General features: G+C 43.8%; 1 protein-coding gene across 1 annotated transcript; it reads left to right on the top strand.

Annotated features, from left to right (window-relative positions):
• Positions 1-30: 30 nt before the first annotated feature.
• Positions 31-10,210, top strand: gdf6a (growth differentiation factor 6a). Its single transcript, XM_005472583.4, has 2 exons — positions 31-3,570; positions 7,635-10,210. The coding sequence occupies exons 1-2, from the start codon at positions 3,210-3,212 to the stop codon at positions 8,600-8,602; spliced, it is 1,329 nt and encodes a 442-aa protein (XP_005472640.1). The 5' UTR covers positions 31-3,209; the 3' UTR covers positions 8,603-10,210.
• Positions 10,211-16,926: the final 6,716 nt, after the last annotated feature.

Here is a 16,926-nt window from a genome sequence, read left to right as displayed (position 1 = left end):
ACAAGAAGACACTGAAGCTCGGTGGGCAGTGATGCTTTATTTTAAGATGGTAAACAGCACAGCTGACGTATGCGCATTTAAAATCAACTACCATTTTTGCCCTCACAGGCCTACTCCACAAAGAGCAGCTTGGCATGTAACAGGAGGGAAAGTAATGGTAGCACTAGTTAATGTAGCTGTAGCAGTTTCAGTGTCCTAACGTTTTGTTCACGTCCTGCTATAAATGTGATTTAAAATGATTTAAAGGGAGTACAGATCTGGGCAGGTTTTTATTAGGATCTATTTTGAACTGAAGCATATAGGATCCTGCGAACAACACTGTTGTGGCCTTACAGAGACCTGCCATTGCAATAGTTACTATGAATAAATCAATAAATCAACAAGATTAAGGGGCAATATTCAGTATTTTCAGAACAGTAAATACCATTAGCATAGTTTATCAATGTATATGGTAGCCACAGACAACCGAGACTAAACAAACTAAGCACAAAACAAAGAAATTTGTGTTTGGTCAAAAGTGTTCAATAAAGTCGAGGTCAAGACTGCAGCCGGGCCATTCCCTACTCTTTACTCCAAAATTCTGGAGGTAGTCTCTGATAAACCCCAATCTGGGGTTGAGTGTTGTCATCCTGTAGGACAGAGTTTGTTCACAGACTGTGGAGATATGGGACTGACACTGATTGTAGAATCTCATCTCGCTGCATTGAGATCATCTCCAGTGATGATAAGCCTTGTTTTTTTATAGTGAGGGAGATGCTGCTCCACATCATCACACTGCCCCACCAAAAGCTGTTACCCTATCAGTGCAGCAATCAGCGTAGCGTTCTCCACATCTTCTCCACACTACCCGATTATCCAACCGCTGTAAATAGAATTAGGACACATCACTGAACATAACATTCCTCCACAAGCTCATGTTTCACAAGGTCCACCACAAATGGACCTAACAGTGAAGGACAGTCATGGCAGGTCTCGTGGCAGGCCTATGAGCCTGGAGATTGACTGTGTGCAGTCTGTTCCAGATCGTCTGGTCTGTCGGCCATATTGCCATGCAAGCATCCTTGTGGTGTTTTTGCTTGGGACATCCACTTCACAGCCTGTCTCTGACATCCCCTGTTATATGGAACGTGGCCTTCAGTCTCAAGATGGTACCAAGGCTCACTCCAGAAAATGCTGAAACTTGATTTTGTGAAACACTGGCTTGAAGTTGCCCCATGGTGTAGACCATATCAAACATAGTATGCTCAGAACCAACACTTTCCAGAACAAACACCAACTGATTACTGTGGTAGGATCCATACTCATAGGTGTTGCTAATCAGATGCTAATCACCTGATTGTCGTCAACAGCAGAATAAGCTGTTTAGCAATGACAGAGAAGATTTGTCAAGTTTTTAATGGGCACAACCCACAAATGCATTGTACTTACAAATGTGGCACCATTTAAGGAAATCAACAGGTTTTCCAACAGTGTAGGACTGATTGCTAAGAAGCATTGTTACAACAGAGAAATCATTAACCAAACACACATCTCCTTCCTTTGTTGCTAAGTTTATTTGTTCTGATGATCATTAGCTGTCTGATTCTGATGTTTTGGGATAACACATAACAGTCTTTCGCCATTATGATAGTTTTCTTCTGTTTGCTACTAATGCAAGGAGACAGACAAGATAAGGCCTGGGAAACTCAATGCAAAATTTGAATCAAGACTGAGGCTTCTGACCTTATGTGTTGTAAATACATTTACACAAATATCCGGAATGATCTCTTTAAAGGGGGGCAATTGTGCTCATCTCCACTGACATATTTTTATTCCCAGGCTCTACTAGAGTAGCTTTGCATGATTCACAGTTCAAAATAATCCTTGTTTATTTTAACTGGACCATGATGCAGTCTCCTCACTGTCTGCTAAAAGTTCCTTTGAGGACAACTGCTTTCTTCTGATAGTTGCCTCTTGCCAACAAAAATCTTGAAAAGCAGCTGACAATAACAATAAATCATGACAAGAACTGCGCACCTGAGATGACCACGGTAAGGATATCCACTCTTACTGACATCATACAGAGCAAAGAGTAGAAAAAAAAACCCTCAATCACCAAACTCTATCTCACAGTCTGCTCTGCTTTAAAACAAGTGGCTAAGTTTGAGTGAAAGCTGATCACGAATAAAAGTTTCAACACCAATTACATTTTAACCCTTAGCTGCTCCCACGTTGGTCTCTGTTCTGTTCAGGGACGTGGGAAACGTCTCCCCCCCCCTCTTGTAATGTACGCCGGAGGCCATTAGAGGTCAGCAGAGTCTCGACGAAATCATTTGAAGGGCTCTACACCGAGGCTGAGCGTTTTAACTTTACCACTGAGTTACATTTAAACCCAGGTTATTTAATGACATTTCTGCCTCTGAAAACCTAAGCCTACTCTGTGATTAAAGTAAAAACGGAAAAAGAAGGAAATCATCAAATGATATTTATCCTGAAAGTTAGTTTTCCCCACATTTGATATATTTTTGTAAAATATGAATAGTCTTTAAAGATTTCTTTAAAAATGTCGCAACTTTACGATCACTTCGTTTGTGTCTTCAGCGTATCTGCGTTTAAACTCTAATCTAACGTCATCGTCCTTGGAAGCTTTCACGCTGTCAGACTTACCGATAAGGAGGGCTGTTAGTCCCTTCCAGTGTTTCTCAAATTTGACAAGGCCTACACTTAATTTTGCAAACTTGCCAGTGAAAAAAAAGCAACGCTAATAAGAAGAAACAGTGAAATGTCTCATATAATTTCATCCACAAAATTAGATAATCGAGTTTTTGCCATTCACAATAAAAGAAATCAGAGTTCTCACGTGCACGCATTTTACTCACTGCTAAATCAAAAACATTCCAAACTTTCCCACACTGTTATTTCCCCTTTTCACTCTGTCCTCTAGCATGCATGTTTTGTAGTACGTCTGTGACATAAAATTGTTTGGGAAGCCCTGCACTGAGCCACCATGTGGGCGTGTTTCTTTTCGGCCCAACAGTCTCCGCTCTTGTGTGGAGTCCAGAGCGAAAAACGCACTCCTTCTGGTGCGGCCGGAGAGCGCAAAAGTTAGCTGCTCTCAGACCCTGAAGCGCACACCATCTCTGGCTCACGCAGCTCCTCGAATTTAACTTCACTGCGCGAGGGAGGGAAAAAATTGAGTTTATTAACATCTCCCGGTGAATCTTCCAGCCATGGACGCATTTCGAGTCATTACGATATATCTGGGCCTCCTCTTTGTTTTCCTTGGGAATATACCGTGTTTCCAGTCTGCTGCTATCATCTCTCCCTCTGCGCCGAGGAGGAACAGGGGTGCCAGGATCCCTCACCAGGATGGACAGAGCTCTTCCAAATTCCTAAAAGACATCTTCGCGTCCTCTCATCCTGTCGCGGGACACCACAAAGAAGATCTAAAGGACGCTATTGTTCCGCATGAGTACATGCTCTCCATATACAGGACATACTCTGCTGCAGAGAAACTCGGACTAAACGCCAGCTTTTTCCGCTCTTCTAAATCTGCCAACACCATAACAAGTTTTGTGGACAGAGGAACAGGTTGGTTTCTTTCAGCTGCGGTCTCCATCAGCTCTGTCTTGCATAATTTTGTGGCACAGTCCCCCCCACTCCCCCACCCACCTTCAGACGGGTTTAATATTCTCCTTTAGAGGTTGTTAAAATGTTGCTAAGAAATGACAGTAACGCATAACAAGTGAAGAACAAGCTGCTTTTACGCACGCTTTAAAGCACCGTACAGGCGGACTTTTACGCACACAGAATCCAGTGAGATTCTGAAAAATTTGCTGAACAAAAGCAAAGATTTGAAAGCTGCAGGTTTATTTGTTGCTCCTGAACACTGCGCTGATTTTCGTGGTTATTTATTTATTTATTTATTTATTTTTGGATGTGTTTTCCCCATGGTTGACTGAAACATATAACTTTTTTTTCGAGTATTATATTACACTTAAATTAACCTCTGGGCAACACGACAGTAAAACACTAATTGAGGCGCTCTCTAGATGAAAGCTGTAAATCACTGTCAATGCAGGCTGTAGCAAAAGCTATCCCCGCTCCCAACCTCCACGTGAACACAGAGAACTTTTGCCCCCCACCCCCCCAACTTAAAACACTTGCTGTGAGTTTCGTGTTCGGTTCTTTTACCCAAGAATCCTTAAATAATTATCCGAGTTTCAAACGCAAGCACCCCAGTCCCACATATATTAAAGCGTGGAATCTGTTGCCTTCATGGTGCCCAGTTTGACCAACTTGTTCTGACAAAGAGGAGCTGGGAGGGCCGGGGGGAAGAAGCGGGTCGGTGTGAGAAGCAGGTGTTTGGCTCAGTTAACGTGTGTAACCAAGTGATTTGACCGGCCCGCGAGAACAAACACAATCTGATAAACACTAACACATCCAACACACACAAGGGGACATACGCCGAGTTAATCTTTGAGGGAGAAATAAAAGCTATCTTTGTTTGCGTCCCCTCCTGTCTGAAACACTCCGAGCCTCGGCTCCGGGACGCAGACTGCGCGCTGCAAAAAATGTCCATCCTGAGCTGTTCAGTGCAGACCGGTAGAAGCATATCAGCCCCAATGATGCGCAATTGAAATGATTTAACTAATAATCAAATGTTTTTCTTCGCTTGTCAAGAAAGTTGATTTTTAAATAGATTTATTTCAAGTTCAGAGAAAGCAACCAAAAATGCGCAATGAAAATAAAAGCGGTTCTCTCATGCTGGTGTTCTTTTTAAGACTGAAAAAACAGAAAAAAGAGAGACTTTGTTGGGGTGATTATAAATTTAAATTGCTCGTCCGTGCAGCCATTTCTTGCAGTGTGAGCTGGTTTGATAGGAAAAACGCCTCACTCTCTCTTGTGATTTTGATGTGATGTGTCACTGGCTGTGACCCCGAGCTGGACCCTCTGAGAGCTGCTTGGCATCGAACGGCTGACTGGAGTATTTGAACTCGGTGATCTAATTGAGTGTTCATGTCATAACATATCAAACACTGTCTATTCTCCCATAATGACCCAACTCGGCCACAATGGGCACATCACCAAAAAAATGACGAGAGAGGAAAAAATCGAAAGGGAAGTTTCGTCGCTGTGAAGTGGTTTGTATTCTTTTTTGCCACCGCCACTTTAATTACGGAAAATTATTTTTCTTTCCGTTCTTTCAGCTCAAGTACCTTCGGTTACTTCTGGGATTCCTCCCAGCATCCCTAAAGTGTTGCACTGAATTAACCTGCACAATGAACCTCAGCTGGGACGTTTCCCTATTTGAATCGCCTCCATCAGGAAACACGGGGGAAGGCTTTTTGACGCGGAAAGTAGTAACTTTTGCGCATGACTCATGCGTGCAGAGATAGTTTTTTTTTTTTTTTTTTTTTTAAAGACCTGAAGCTTCTTTTGCTTTCACACTTTTTAATTTTTTTTAGGTAGATGAAATTTGCTTATTAACCAGGCGGTGTTTCCTGGAGGTCAGAAAAGGCAAGATCAGAAAAGAATAACCCGAATCTGAAAATTACTTTTGGCACTTGGGGTAACTCATTAAAGCGCAGATGGTGCAGCCTGGCCTCTCTCTCTCTCGCTCTCTTTCTCTATCCCCCCGCTCTATCCCTCTCTCTCTCTAAACAGGCATAGATGACAAAAACATGTTTTGCATTTGCTCAGATACAACCAACAAGGTCACAAAAAAGTGCACAGGATGCAGGCTTTAACCACGCAATAAAATCTACCGCACTCTCCCCCAATTATCCGCCGTCAAGCGTGTTACGCATAATGGAAAAAATTGGCTTTGTGTATAATACTCAAATGAAGAAAAGTTTGTAACTTGTTTTTTAAAAACTGTCAACAAAAATAACAAAATAATTCCTGCAGTCAGTCACTGACAGTCCCCTTTGCGTTTTAAGGGGAATGTTGTCGTTGGCAGGGATGAGATTAAATATAAGAGAGGAAGTGCTTTAATGAGTAATATGGGAATTGAGAACTGTTAATTATTTGGTGAACTTGTATTCGATTTGTTTGAGGTCTTATAAAAAAAAGTAATGCAAACCAGACGTGCAAAGTCACTGAAAGGAGCACAAGGTTTCAATCTGCTTTTACTGTTTGACTCGGCTGAGATCACAGGGGAAACTGACAACCGCATTTAAATATCTCTATGGAGTAACTTTTACAAATCAGATCACGAGGGCTTTTCGATCTAGCCAAGTCACTTTAATAATATAAATGAATAATAATAAAAAGAATCACGATAAAATACTGATTTGACTAAAAAAAGTGCGCAGTAAATCACGGTGCAATGACAAACAGTTGAAAAATGTTGAGATATTTGTATAATAAAACTTTAACATTTCATTTTTTCGTCTTTTTTTAAAATTACATTTTTGTGCTTTACTGAAACTGTTGAAGCTCCTTTGGGGAAAAATTCGAAAACAGTAAAAAGCACCGGGGAGGGCGAAAAAAAATTCGCCATAGATGCAGTTTCCCCCCCTTTCAACACACACACACACACACACACACACACACACACACACACACACACACACACACAGAGACAATTAAATAAATTCAATAAAATGTTTCCATTAAATGAGAAATTGAATACGTGCTAACGCCTTCTTATGCAGCCTGTCTCGGTGTTAAATTCCAGTCTCATTGCTTCGCCTTGATGAAATATTTGTTGACCTCCTGGGTCTCCAGCGGGAATAATGCATTAATTGTGTATTGTTCAGCTGAGTGTACAGTATGTCGCTTGGTCCGTTAGTGTCTGGCAGCACTGAGGACCCTCAGCATCACAAAGCCCCTTGTTTTTTTTTTGTTTTTTTTTACAAACAAGACTCAGCAATAAATCTCTCTCCCCCTCCTCCAAAAAAGAAAAAAGAAAAAAAAGAAGAGAAAACTAAATACATTTTTTTTCTGATGCTCTGGCTGCTTCTCAGACTTTGAGGGAAGGAATAGTTTTAGGCTTCTTCTGCTCAGCCAGAGAAGTGGAAATTAATGATCGGTCTGTCAGCATGTAGAACGAAAGCGTGGGTATTTTCGCGAAAATACACTGGCTTTGATTAAAAGTGGCACGGAATGCAAATATTGGCAGGTTGTTCTGGAGGTTTGTTCGAAAAAAAAATATTTATAAAAAGTGTTCATGTCATTCCCATGATTTTCGGAGAAATGTGATATCAAGTGAAAAAAAAGATATAGTTTATAATTCATTTCAAAGTACGTGCACGTTTTGCAGGAAATGAAATTAAGAAACCGCAAATTTTATAGAGGAAGTTTTAAAATAAACTCTGTGAGCTTAACCTTCATCCCGCCTTTAGCCTTATAAAAGTTTTAAAAAGGCGTCATTTCGAGGAAAACAATAGTTTTAAGTTCCATATAATGGTATGAGTTGTTTTCTTTTTTCAATTCCCCTCCAGACTGGGGACTTGTCAGCTGCAGTTTGTTTCAGTCAGGTCCAGGGTGGACATTTGAACAACAAGAAAGAGAGAGAAGGCCTCTGTGGGAGAATGTGAGCCCCCCAACCCCCGACCCCCTCCTTCCTCTCACCCCTCCCGTGCTCCCTCTGAACACTGTACACCCTAAGTGAATCTGACTGCAATTATTTTCTCCTTTTATCCCCGCAGACGATCTTTTGCACTCTCCTCTGCGAAGACAAAAGTATCTGTTTGATGTCTCAACCCTTTCAGAAAAAGAGGAGCTGGTCGGGGCGGAATTAAGGATATTTAGGAGAGCGCCCGGGGATTTGCAGACTTCCCTGCAGACGACGGGCCTCTACGACATTCAGCTCTACCCCTGCCGCTCAGACAAGCTGCTGGACTCCAGGTCCTTGGACCCGCTGGATTCCACGAAAGCCGGCTGGGAAGTGCTGGACGTGTGGGAAGTGTTTAAAGCGCGCCAGCATCATTATCACCACCCCCATCGCTCTCGTCACTATCAGCAGGAGAACCAGCTCTGCCTCCAGCTAAGGGTCACACTGGGCAAATCGGACACCGAGGTCGACCTGAGGCAGCTGGGGCTGGACAGGAGCGGCCGGTCCCAGCAGGAGAAGGCCATCCTGGTGGCCTACACCCGCTCCAAGAAGAGGGAGAACCTGTTCAACGAGATGAAGGAGCAGATCAAGTCGCGGAGGTCAGTCGGTGAGAAGGAAGTGAAGGTGGAAAGAGCAAAAGAGGAGGGGGTATCTCCGCTGACTGGGGCCAAAGGAGAAGGGCCCAGGCGGCGGAGGAGGACGGCGCTGGGCAACCGGCACGGAAAGCGGCACGGGAAGAAATCCAAATCCAGGTGCAGCAAAAAGGCCCTGCACGTGAATTTCAAAGAGCTGGGCTGGGACGACTGGATCATCGCGCCCCTGGATTACGAGGCATACCACTGCGAGGGGGTGTGCGACTTCCCCCTGAGGTCGCACCTGGAGCCGACCAACCACGCAATCATACAGACGCTCATGAACTCCATGGACCCCAACAGCACCCCGCCCAGCTGCTGCGTGCCCACCAAACTCAGCCCCATCAGCATCCTGTACATAGACTCGGGCAATAACGTGGTGTACAAACAGTACGAGGATATGGTGGTGGAGCAGTGTGGGTGCAGGTAGCGGCCATTTTTGTGAAAAAACAAAACAAACAACAACAACAACAACAGAAGATTGTTAAAGATACTCTCAGTGGGTTCAAGGCTGAAGGTAGAAAGTCCTCATGGGTCTCAAAGCGTTTTGACGCATGATGCGCCTTGTTTTTATTCAAAAGGGATGCGCGCGCGCGCGCACACACACACACACACACACACACACACACACACACACACACACACACACACACACACACGAGGCCATATCTTTATTTATTCAGGCTCAGTCGCATTAAATTCCACTCTCTGCCTTAAAGTGTTAAGCACAATATTTCCCAACCAGGCGGCAAGTTATCATGAAATAGATTTTTTTGTTGTTGTTTCCCAAAAAGTGTGACGTGTCCACATGGCACGAGGAGATGGGCGTTCTGAGTGATATGGAGGGAACTATTAAGTCCGACTGCGCACCTGTGAGTGCCGGGGACAGCGGGCTTTGCCTGTAAGCAGCGCTTTGTTGCAGCGCTGACCTGTGATCCTGGCAGCCTGGCCGGACTCTTTTGGGTATGTGCATCCAGGCCTCAAATGTAACTGTCCAGCTGGAGTCATTACAGGCCCGAGCAAGTGCCCGTTTTCAAAAAAAAAAAAAAAAAAAAAAAAAAAAATGAAGGGGGTTAATGTCTAATCTACCAAACACAAACACAGACTGGTCTGAGGAGAGGTGATAAGACGGTGATCGTGATGGTGGTGGTGGTGGCAATGCCTTCAAAGAGATTTCTTGTTTTTCCTTACTGGAGACCAGCTGAAAGGCGCTGGGAAAGGGCGCATTTACGGACAGAAAGGACACAAAATCAGACTTAATGCGTGAATGAAAGAAAAAAAAAGAAAGAACACATAACTGAGGCGTAATTTCAAGCTCAAAAGTCGGCATCTTTACAAAATGCACTTCCACAACTGACTGCGCCAAGGACATGTGGTCAGCTGAATTCGTCTTCTCTGATGACGAAAAAACAAAAGATTAAAAAAAGACAAGAAAAAGAAAAAGGACTCGCAAACGAGACGTTATTTAAATGCACATTAGCTTTGAATGCACTGCTGTTCGTTTTCTTTTTGTTTGTTTGAGTTGTAAATACTTGTACAGTCCCCCGCCCCAAAAGAACTCTACAAAGTGCAACGAATGAAGAAATGAGAAAACGGCATTTCTTTGTAAATGTACAAAAATGCACTCAAATCGGTATAATTTCTATTCTATAATTATTTTATTATTTGTGATGTACAGAGTTTTCATGATAATCATATATTTCTTACGTGGATAAGAGTAATTTAAGGTGTATTCGATATTTTGCAGAGGGTGGAAAATACCATTATTAATGTCTACCTCATAATTGCATATAGGAGGTGCATTCAGTTAGAGTGTAAAGAGCTTTTACAATGATATATAAGATCATTTATTTACATATATTACTGGCTAATATTCCACACCATTACTGTACAAATAAAATTCAAAAGAAAGCCCACCAGTCTTCTGATGATTGATGCCAACTATTCTTTTAAGAAAAATTCTTTTGCATTAATTTGATGTGTTTTTAAGTCCAGTAAGAACTTTGCAGGGGATTAGTTACTGGGGAAACTACGGGAAGGTAATAAGATGTCTTTTTAATCTGTTGATACACTAAATTGCTGGCATTACTGACTCTTAACCCCTTGCATTTTCCACCTTTCATTTTCATTCATTTTCCCACTCTTGCAATATTCTTTTATCTTAATAAAACCCTTCCTCTCATTACCTGAAGAAAAAAAGAGTCACGTGATACTACTTCATTACAGAGTCTCTCTGAGTAGTTTTACTTTTATTCCCAGAATGAGATGTACAAAGTGCATCTGGTCCACATACACCTTTCCTGGCAGGTCAGATCTGATCTTAGTGAACACGTTCTCATCACAGACCACAAATGTAAGTGTGCACTGACTGGATGTGTCAGGATTGCCCCACATGGTGACCATCCACAGCGAGGGGAATCCACTGACTTGACTGTCACTGATATGACACTGAATGCAGCTATTTCCCAATGAATTAGCCCTGCCTGGGTCAAGTTTACTTAATACTTTAATGTTTCCCAATCTGTGGATGAAAACAGGAAAAAAAAGAAAATAAAAGAAAAAAGGAAAATAAAAAAAGTTTGAAAGAAGGGATTGCTTCCATATAGTGCTATCGACCTTGGCCTGGAAACAATTAGGAAATTGCTTTGAAATGTTATATGTTGTCCAGGCTCTTGTACAGTATCATGTCACTCCCCACATGTTTGCTACACGGAAACAGAGGATGCTAAGTGCACTCTTTAGCGGCCGCTGCAAATGACTGACACAACAAGCATTCCCCTGAGAATAACCAAATGCCCCCCACCCCAAACAGGCCACATGTCTGGAGTACCATCACCGGGGCGCTACTGTGAGAGATACGGTGCGCCACCACGGGACTCTTTTCCGCACCAGAGATGAAGACTTTTGCAGCTGATTCTGGATGAGAGAAACTGTAAAGTTGCTCAATCAAGTTGAAATTTCTAAGCTATTGCGTATTAACTCGTGCAGTAAACCTTTGCTGTTTGATTTATATTTATTTGACAAGTCCCTCGGTCTGGTGGGCACTGGCCTGGAGGTGAGACAGGATTTTAAGGGAACAGTTAAATGGCGATGAAAGGGAAAGGAATGCTTTGTTTACCCCGCTTCAATCCCTCACTCTTAAGTTGAACGTTCCTATAAAGTTCTCCATCACAACTGCCTTATTGTCCCTCCATCCGCACCGAGCACACACAGAGAGAGAGAGCACAAAACCAGAGTTGTGTTTATTTGAAACTCGGTCCTAATACATTAGTCTAAGCAAACCAAAACTGGCAAAGAGAGGGGTCCTTTTCATCAGAAATGTGGAGAATGTATAACACAAATAGTCTTGACACCCCACATCTGTGCGTGGAGGCTCCTCTTGAGAGAACTGTAAGGCTGCACAAGTGAAGATCTACAAGGTGCTGTACTCAGTGAAAGCCCGGGAGCGTCTCCAAGAGTTTAGAAAATGTCTCGGCTCTTCTGGAGACATAAATGCTCCTCATACTTAACGGCTCTCTTATCAGCGATGCCCTCAGCAGCGACAGGAAAGGCATAAATCACACTGATCGTCCAGACAGCAGGGGACCTCTAAGCGAGTACAGAAATGTATTAAACCGGCATTAAGAAGCATTAGAAAATGCTCTGCGAAGGCTTAGTTGCTGTTCTTTGACTTGCTCACTGGATACATGAAAACAGAGATGAGAATGCTTAGATTTGGCCCAGGTCTGACTTTTAAACTGCTACTGATACACTCCAGTAAGAACACAGTCAATTTATTTAACAGTTTTCTTTCCTCACATATCATTTATTTATTTGACCTCCATTTCCAGTTTCCCAGATAGTGTTGTCCCTTCAATAATAAAGCCTGGCATTTCTTTCCAAGGCAGTGCAAAGTGGTGCTTCTCTGGGTTCAAACAGACGCAGAATAAATTGACTCTCACAGACTTACCCCACGTTATTCAGCGAGTGTGAGTCTCTAGACGTATCTGTGAGCGCGTCTGAGTGGACAGAAGGGCAACAGCACACACAGATGGGCAGATGAGTGGTGCAGGAGAGGAGCAGATGCCTGAAGTGACCCCTACTGCTGCCTTTCATTGAACCACTGGCTCAAACACAAAGGCAGAGGCTGGCCCCTAAACATTAAATACACTTGCTTCTGCTTTAATGCCAGAGGTCACTTTTTTTTTGTCTTTGCAGTGAGTCATAAAAAAAAAATAAAAATGTACTTGTAAGGTTTTCTTCTTCTTCTTTCTTTCTTTTTTTTGCAAAAAGAGAACCCAAACTGCTCAGGTTAGCAGACACTGTCTGAGCAGAGAAATTTAATAAAGTCTGGACAAACGCCCCCCAAACCCTAAACAGCTATGATGTAACAAAAGAGACTGGGTTGCTCTCTTCTAACAGGGCATCTGCCTTGTGTTCCTCCAAGGTACAAAAGAAAGCTATCCCTCCCTCCTGCCAGGCCATACGGTAACAGGAAGACAGCAGACACCTCCGCTTCACCACAGATAACCTGCTAATTGCATTAAACACACTCCCAACTGGGCTTTTGAAATGTGAGGATGAAGGAAGTGTATCTTATTGCAGTTGCAGTCGAATGCCACTTAAATGTTTCGAGCGATAGAGCATTGTTTTCCCGAGCGTGAAAGTCTGCTTTGTAGCGTCACATTAAAACACATTTAGAACCTTCAAGAAACAGCAAAAGCTCAGGCTGATGGATCTGCGTGGAATACCTGTCCAGAGAAACCAGTTTGTGTTCTGTTTATTTTCTAAAGGAATGTCTGAGGGTGCCCTTTCACCCCTCCTCATCCATTCACTGCCCCTGGTCTATGTTACAGATGGTGACCCAGGTCCTCGCCATCCTTGATTAACAAGCGCACCTTTTAGGTTCTCCTGCAGATCTCTGCAAAAAGGCAGCTCGTCTTCTTGTGTGCTCAGGGTCCATCTTTTTGTTTTTACGAGAGCGCATGTGTTTGTGCCTGAATGAGCTCAAGTGAAAAGTAAATTTACTCAGTTCGCAGTGACAATGCTTATGTTTGCGAGCACGGTAAGGACGTGACCTCGCTGCCAGTTTACATCCGTGCGGCGGCTCGAGAGCAGAGGGAAGGTCACTGACCAGCGGGCGCCTGACTCATAGCTTTCACTGGCCTGCATGCTTGGGCCACTTGAGTATGTGTTAGGTCTAAAGTTTATGTTTTGTGCTTGCAACCTTTAAGAAAAAAACAAGAACTAATCAGCAAAGTGACCCCAGATTATGCTGGAATAACTATTTTTGGCTTAGAAAAGAATCTGATGTGCCAGCTGTGCCATTCATTCTGTCCTGATTGACACCGACTCAGTGTCTATTAACTTTTTCGCAGCTCTACATAGGACATGCGCTTTAATTTAAAAAGGGGTGGTATCGAAAAGGTGTTGGTTCTGCATTGTAAAACAAGACATGGAGGCAAACAAACATGGGTCAGGGGCAATGAGGCAGCAAGACATGGATCTGACTTTGGAGGGAGGGGGTGCAGCAGGAGGACTTGATGGACAACTCCACAGCTCGGCAGAGGCAGAGCTTTCACTTAAAAATGGTGCCTGGCCTATCTCAAAAGGTCAGAGCCCAGAACGCTAACACACTACATTAATCATGAGAGGCTGCGGCTTACCTGTCTAGCGTTTCAACCGTGTGGTACAGTTAACCTCAATTACGCTTGATTACGAGGTGTGGAAGATGCAAGGCCCGAGCTGGGTCGTGCATAAGATCAGGCATCAATAATGCACTTTTATATTAGCTGTGCCTTCGTATCACTGCGGGGGAATGGACAGTGAGGCTTCGTAGGGGAGAAGCATCCAGGGGTCAGTGAACAGGTTAAAAATGGAAATCTTTCCTTGCAACATGGTTTTCTCTGGGCCTCAAGCTAACATCTACATGCAGAGGCCTCAAGCCAGGATAAAGCATAAGCATATGCAGAGACATATGCATGTGAGACTCAAACACATACACCAAAGCGCTGTGTGGTTTACCAAAGAGAGCTAAGGGCTTCATGCTGTCCCAGCCCCCTTCTTGGTAATTGCCCCATTATGTGTTGGTGGTAGATGGAGCCATTACAGATGTTTTATGACGGGGGCCATTTTCATTTTGTCTTCCCAGTGAGGGACAGATTTATGGTGCAAGACAGTCTTCCATTCAGGGGTAAGAAAAAAAAAAAAACCCCTCACAAGCGCGTTTGTTAATATGCAAACACACACACTGGCTTGAGTTTATATGTGTAAATTTACTGCATTATCTTTATGTTAGCCTAACATGTTCTGCCCCGACCCAGCGCGGTGCAGTGCCCAGGGTCTGTGAATGAAGTTGCTGGCAGGAGCTTAAGAGATGAATAAATGTTTGATGGCCTCGTGGAACAGGGCGCACTTCCAGGCTGGTCGTCAATCTGTTGCTCAAGTTAGAAGAGCGGGAGGGAGGTTTGGTGGGGGAAGACCTCCTCGAAGAGTCCCCGGTCTGTGGGGAAACAACAGGCCTCGAGTAAAACCGACTCTGACACTTTCTCACCAAATGTTATCCTACCAAAAAAGAAACCCTCATAAAGGGCAAAGTAAACAGCAGTTAGCTTTTCAGAATTAATCTCTTTTAGCTTCCAGTGAAGTGTTTGAAGTGCTGAAGACTCTTTGGCTGCGTGGTTTCTTTCCAGAGGCTGTTTTGGTGTGGTTCCCCAGAGTTCCCGTTTGGAAATCAAATCTTTTAGCTCAGTAGCTTTTTAATGCCAAGAAAAATATTGGTCGTAAATTGGTGCCTGAATTGGCAGCCTAATTACAGGGCTGTGGATTGAAAATTTACTCTGCAACTCATGGCTGCAATTATTAAGGTTAACAATAGGGACAGTGGGGTAGAGATTGCATAGCTTCAAAAAAACTCGGCTTATTTTATGACCCGCTTAACCGATGCGGGGATATGTTCTGAAATAGGAGCAGGTCCTGCTCTTTCTTAGAAACGGTCTCCTCTTCGTGCACAAACTGCCGAGAGTTGTCAGGTACAAGTCTTTTAACAAACAAAGTCAGCAGAGGAACATTATTATTAATCATTTACTAGAGTAGCACAAAGAGAGACTGGAGAGACTAGATAGCCCTGAGGACCCAGGGGTTTGTGACTGAAACGCAGCCTCATCGTGTTGCACACACACCGGCCACTGTGACACTTCCGACACCTCGCTCCTATCAGCCCTGCCTGCCCACTGATGATTGATTTTTCTCCCCGCGAGATAGATAGTTAAAAACAAAGCTCTTTGCTGAAAATCGCACCGCCGTGGCCTAAAAAACAGCAAGCTTCCAAAAATGCAGCTGTTTCGACTACATACGGAAATCCCACCTGGCTCGAAAACGTGGGACGTGGACGCGGAGCTGAGTGAATGATGTATGGCCGACCACGTCCGACGCTAGTTTCTGTCAGTTCTCTCAAATACTGCTTTTTATTCACTGCAACATAAATTCTCCTTTTCTGGCATGAGGAATGGAGTGAGGTTTGTTTGACCAGATGTAACTTTATCAGCGACTCTCTCTGTATCTCTCTCTCTTTCCCCCCGCTATTCTTGTGTCTCTCACATCTCTTAGCTCAGGCACAAAAAAAGGGAGCTCTCACACAATATTTCTGTTTGCCGTAGTCTGACCTCTTTGTGAACTGCGGTAAAGTGAAAGGCACTTTCAGCCGGGGGGAATCGGATGGCAGTAACCATATGCCTTTCAACTGATACAAAGGTGGGAAAGGGGGAGGCCAGGGGTGTGTGTGTGTGTGTGTTGGGTGGTGTAGTGGTGGTGGTGGTGGGGGGAGCTGCATGCTAGGGTGAAAAGGAAAGTGCCGTGCTGCATCTTTTTGTGTTGGTAAAGTGGTGGCGGTTTGAGGCTGGGAGGTTTGGGGTGGGGGGTATTGGCTGGGTGTGGCGCTGAACTCGAGGCAGTGTCCGGCTGACTGGCTGCTGGGGGGCCTCTTATGGATGAGTGCAATGGGTAAACAGCATTCCTTTCTCTGTCTGACCCTCTCTGTCCCTATATGTCTGTCCTTCACATAACGCACCCCCCCCCCAGAAAAAGGCTTCCAATACAGAATAGAGCAACTCCTGCTACTTGAGACCTGTTGGAGTTCAGTGCAAGAAGCCTCTCAAAAAGCTCAACAATCGGACGATCTGCAATGATGAAACTCTAGGAGCAGGTGGAAGGAAGTGCACCCTATTAATATTTAGCACTATCAACCTTTAGCTTGTAAGACCATTAAACATGTGATTTAAGAAGTCAATATCTCATGCAAAAAAAATGCTCCATTAAACAATGACTACTTATCGTGATTCGAAAACTGCTGTCTAGTTGGCTACTGTAAATGTTAGCTGCATTTAACTATCTGTCCAATTTCTTTTCTGCCCTCCCTGTACCGCCCAAGTTGTTTCTCAATGTTGGCACACAGAAGTGCAGTTGCTAGTGCTGAAAGTCCCGGGTTTGATTTCACTGGTTTGGGTCTTTCTGTGTGGAATATCCATGTTCTCCCGATGTCTGGATACTCAAGCTCGCTACAGTCCAAAGATTGGCACGTTAGGTTAATTGGAGGTTTTAAATTGGCTTTAGGTATAAATGGTTGTCTGTTTCATTGTGTCATCCCCATGACGGACTGGCGACCTGTCCAGGCTGTCCTGCCTTTTGTCCTATGACAGCTGGGAAAGGCTCCCACAACTGTAAGTAACAGCAGTATCAGATATTATAAAAACGACTCACTTCGAGCTTGTTGCTATG

The sequence above is a fragment of the Oreochromis niloticus genome, linkage group LG11 (genome assembly GCF_001858045.2).
Source record: "Oreochromis niloticus isolate F11D_XX linkage group LG11, O_niloticus_UMD_NMBU, whole genome shotgun sequence".
Taxonomy (NCBI): domain Eukaryota; kingdom Metazoa; phylum Chordata; class Actinopteri; order Cichliformes; family Cichlidae; genus Oreochromis; species Oreochromis niloticus.
The sequence above is the reverse complement of the archived record's forward strand: the minus strand, read 5'-3'. Positions and strand labels throughout refer to the sequence as shown.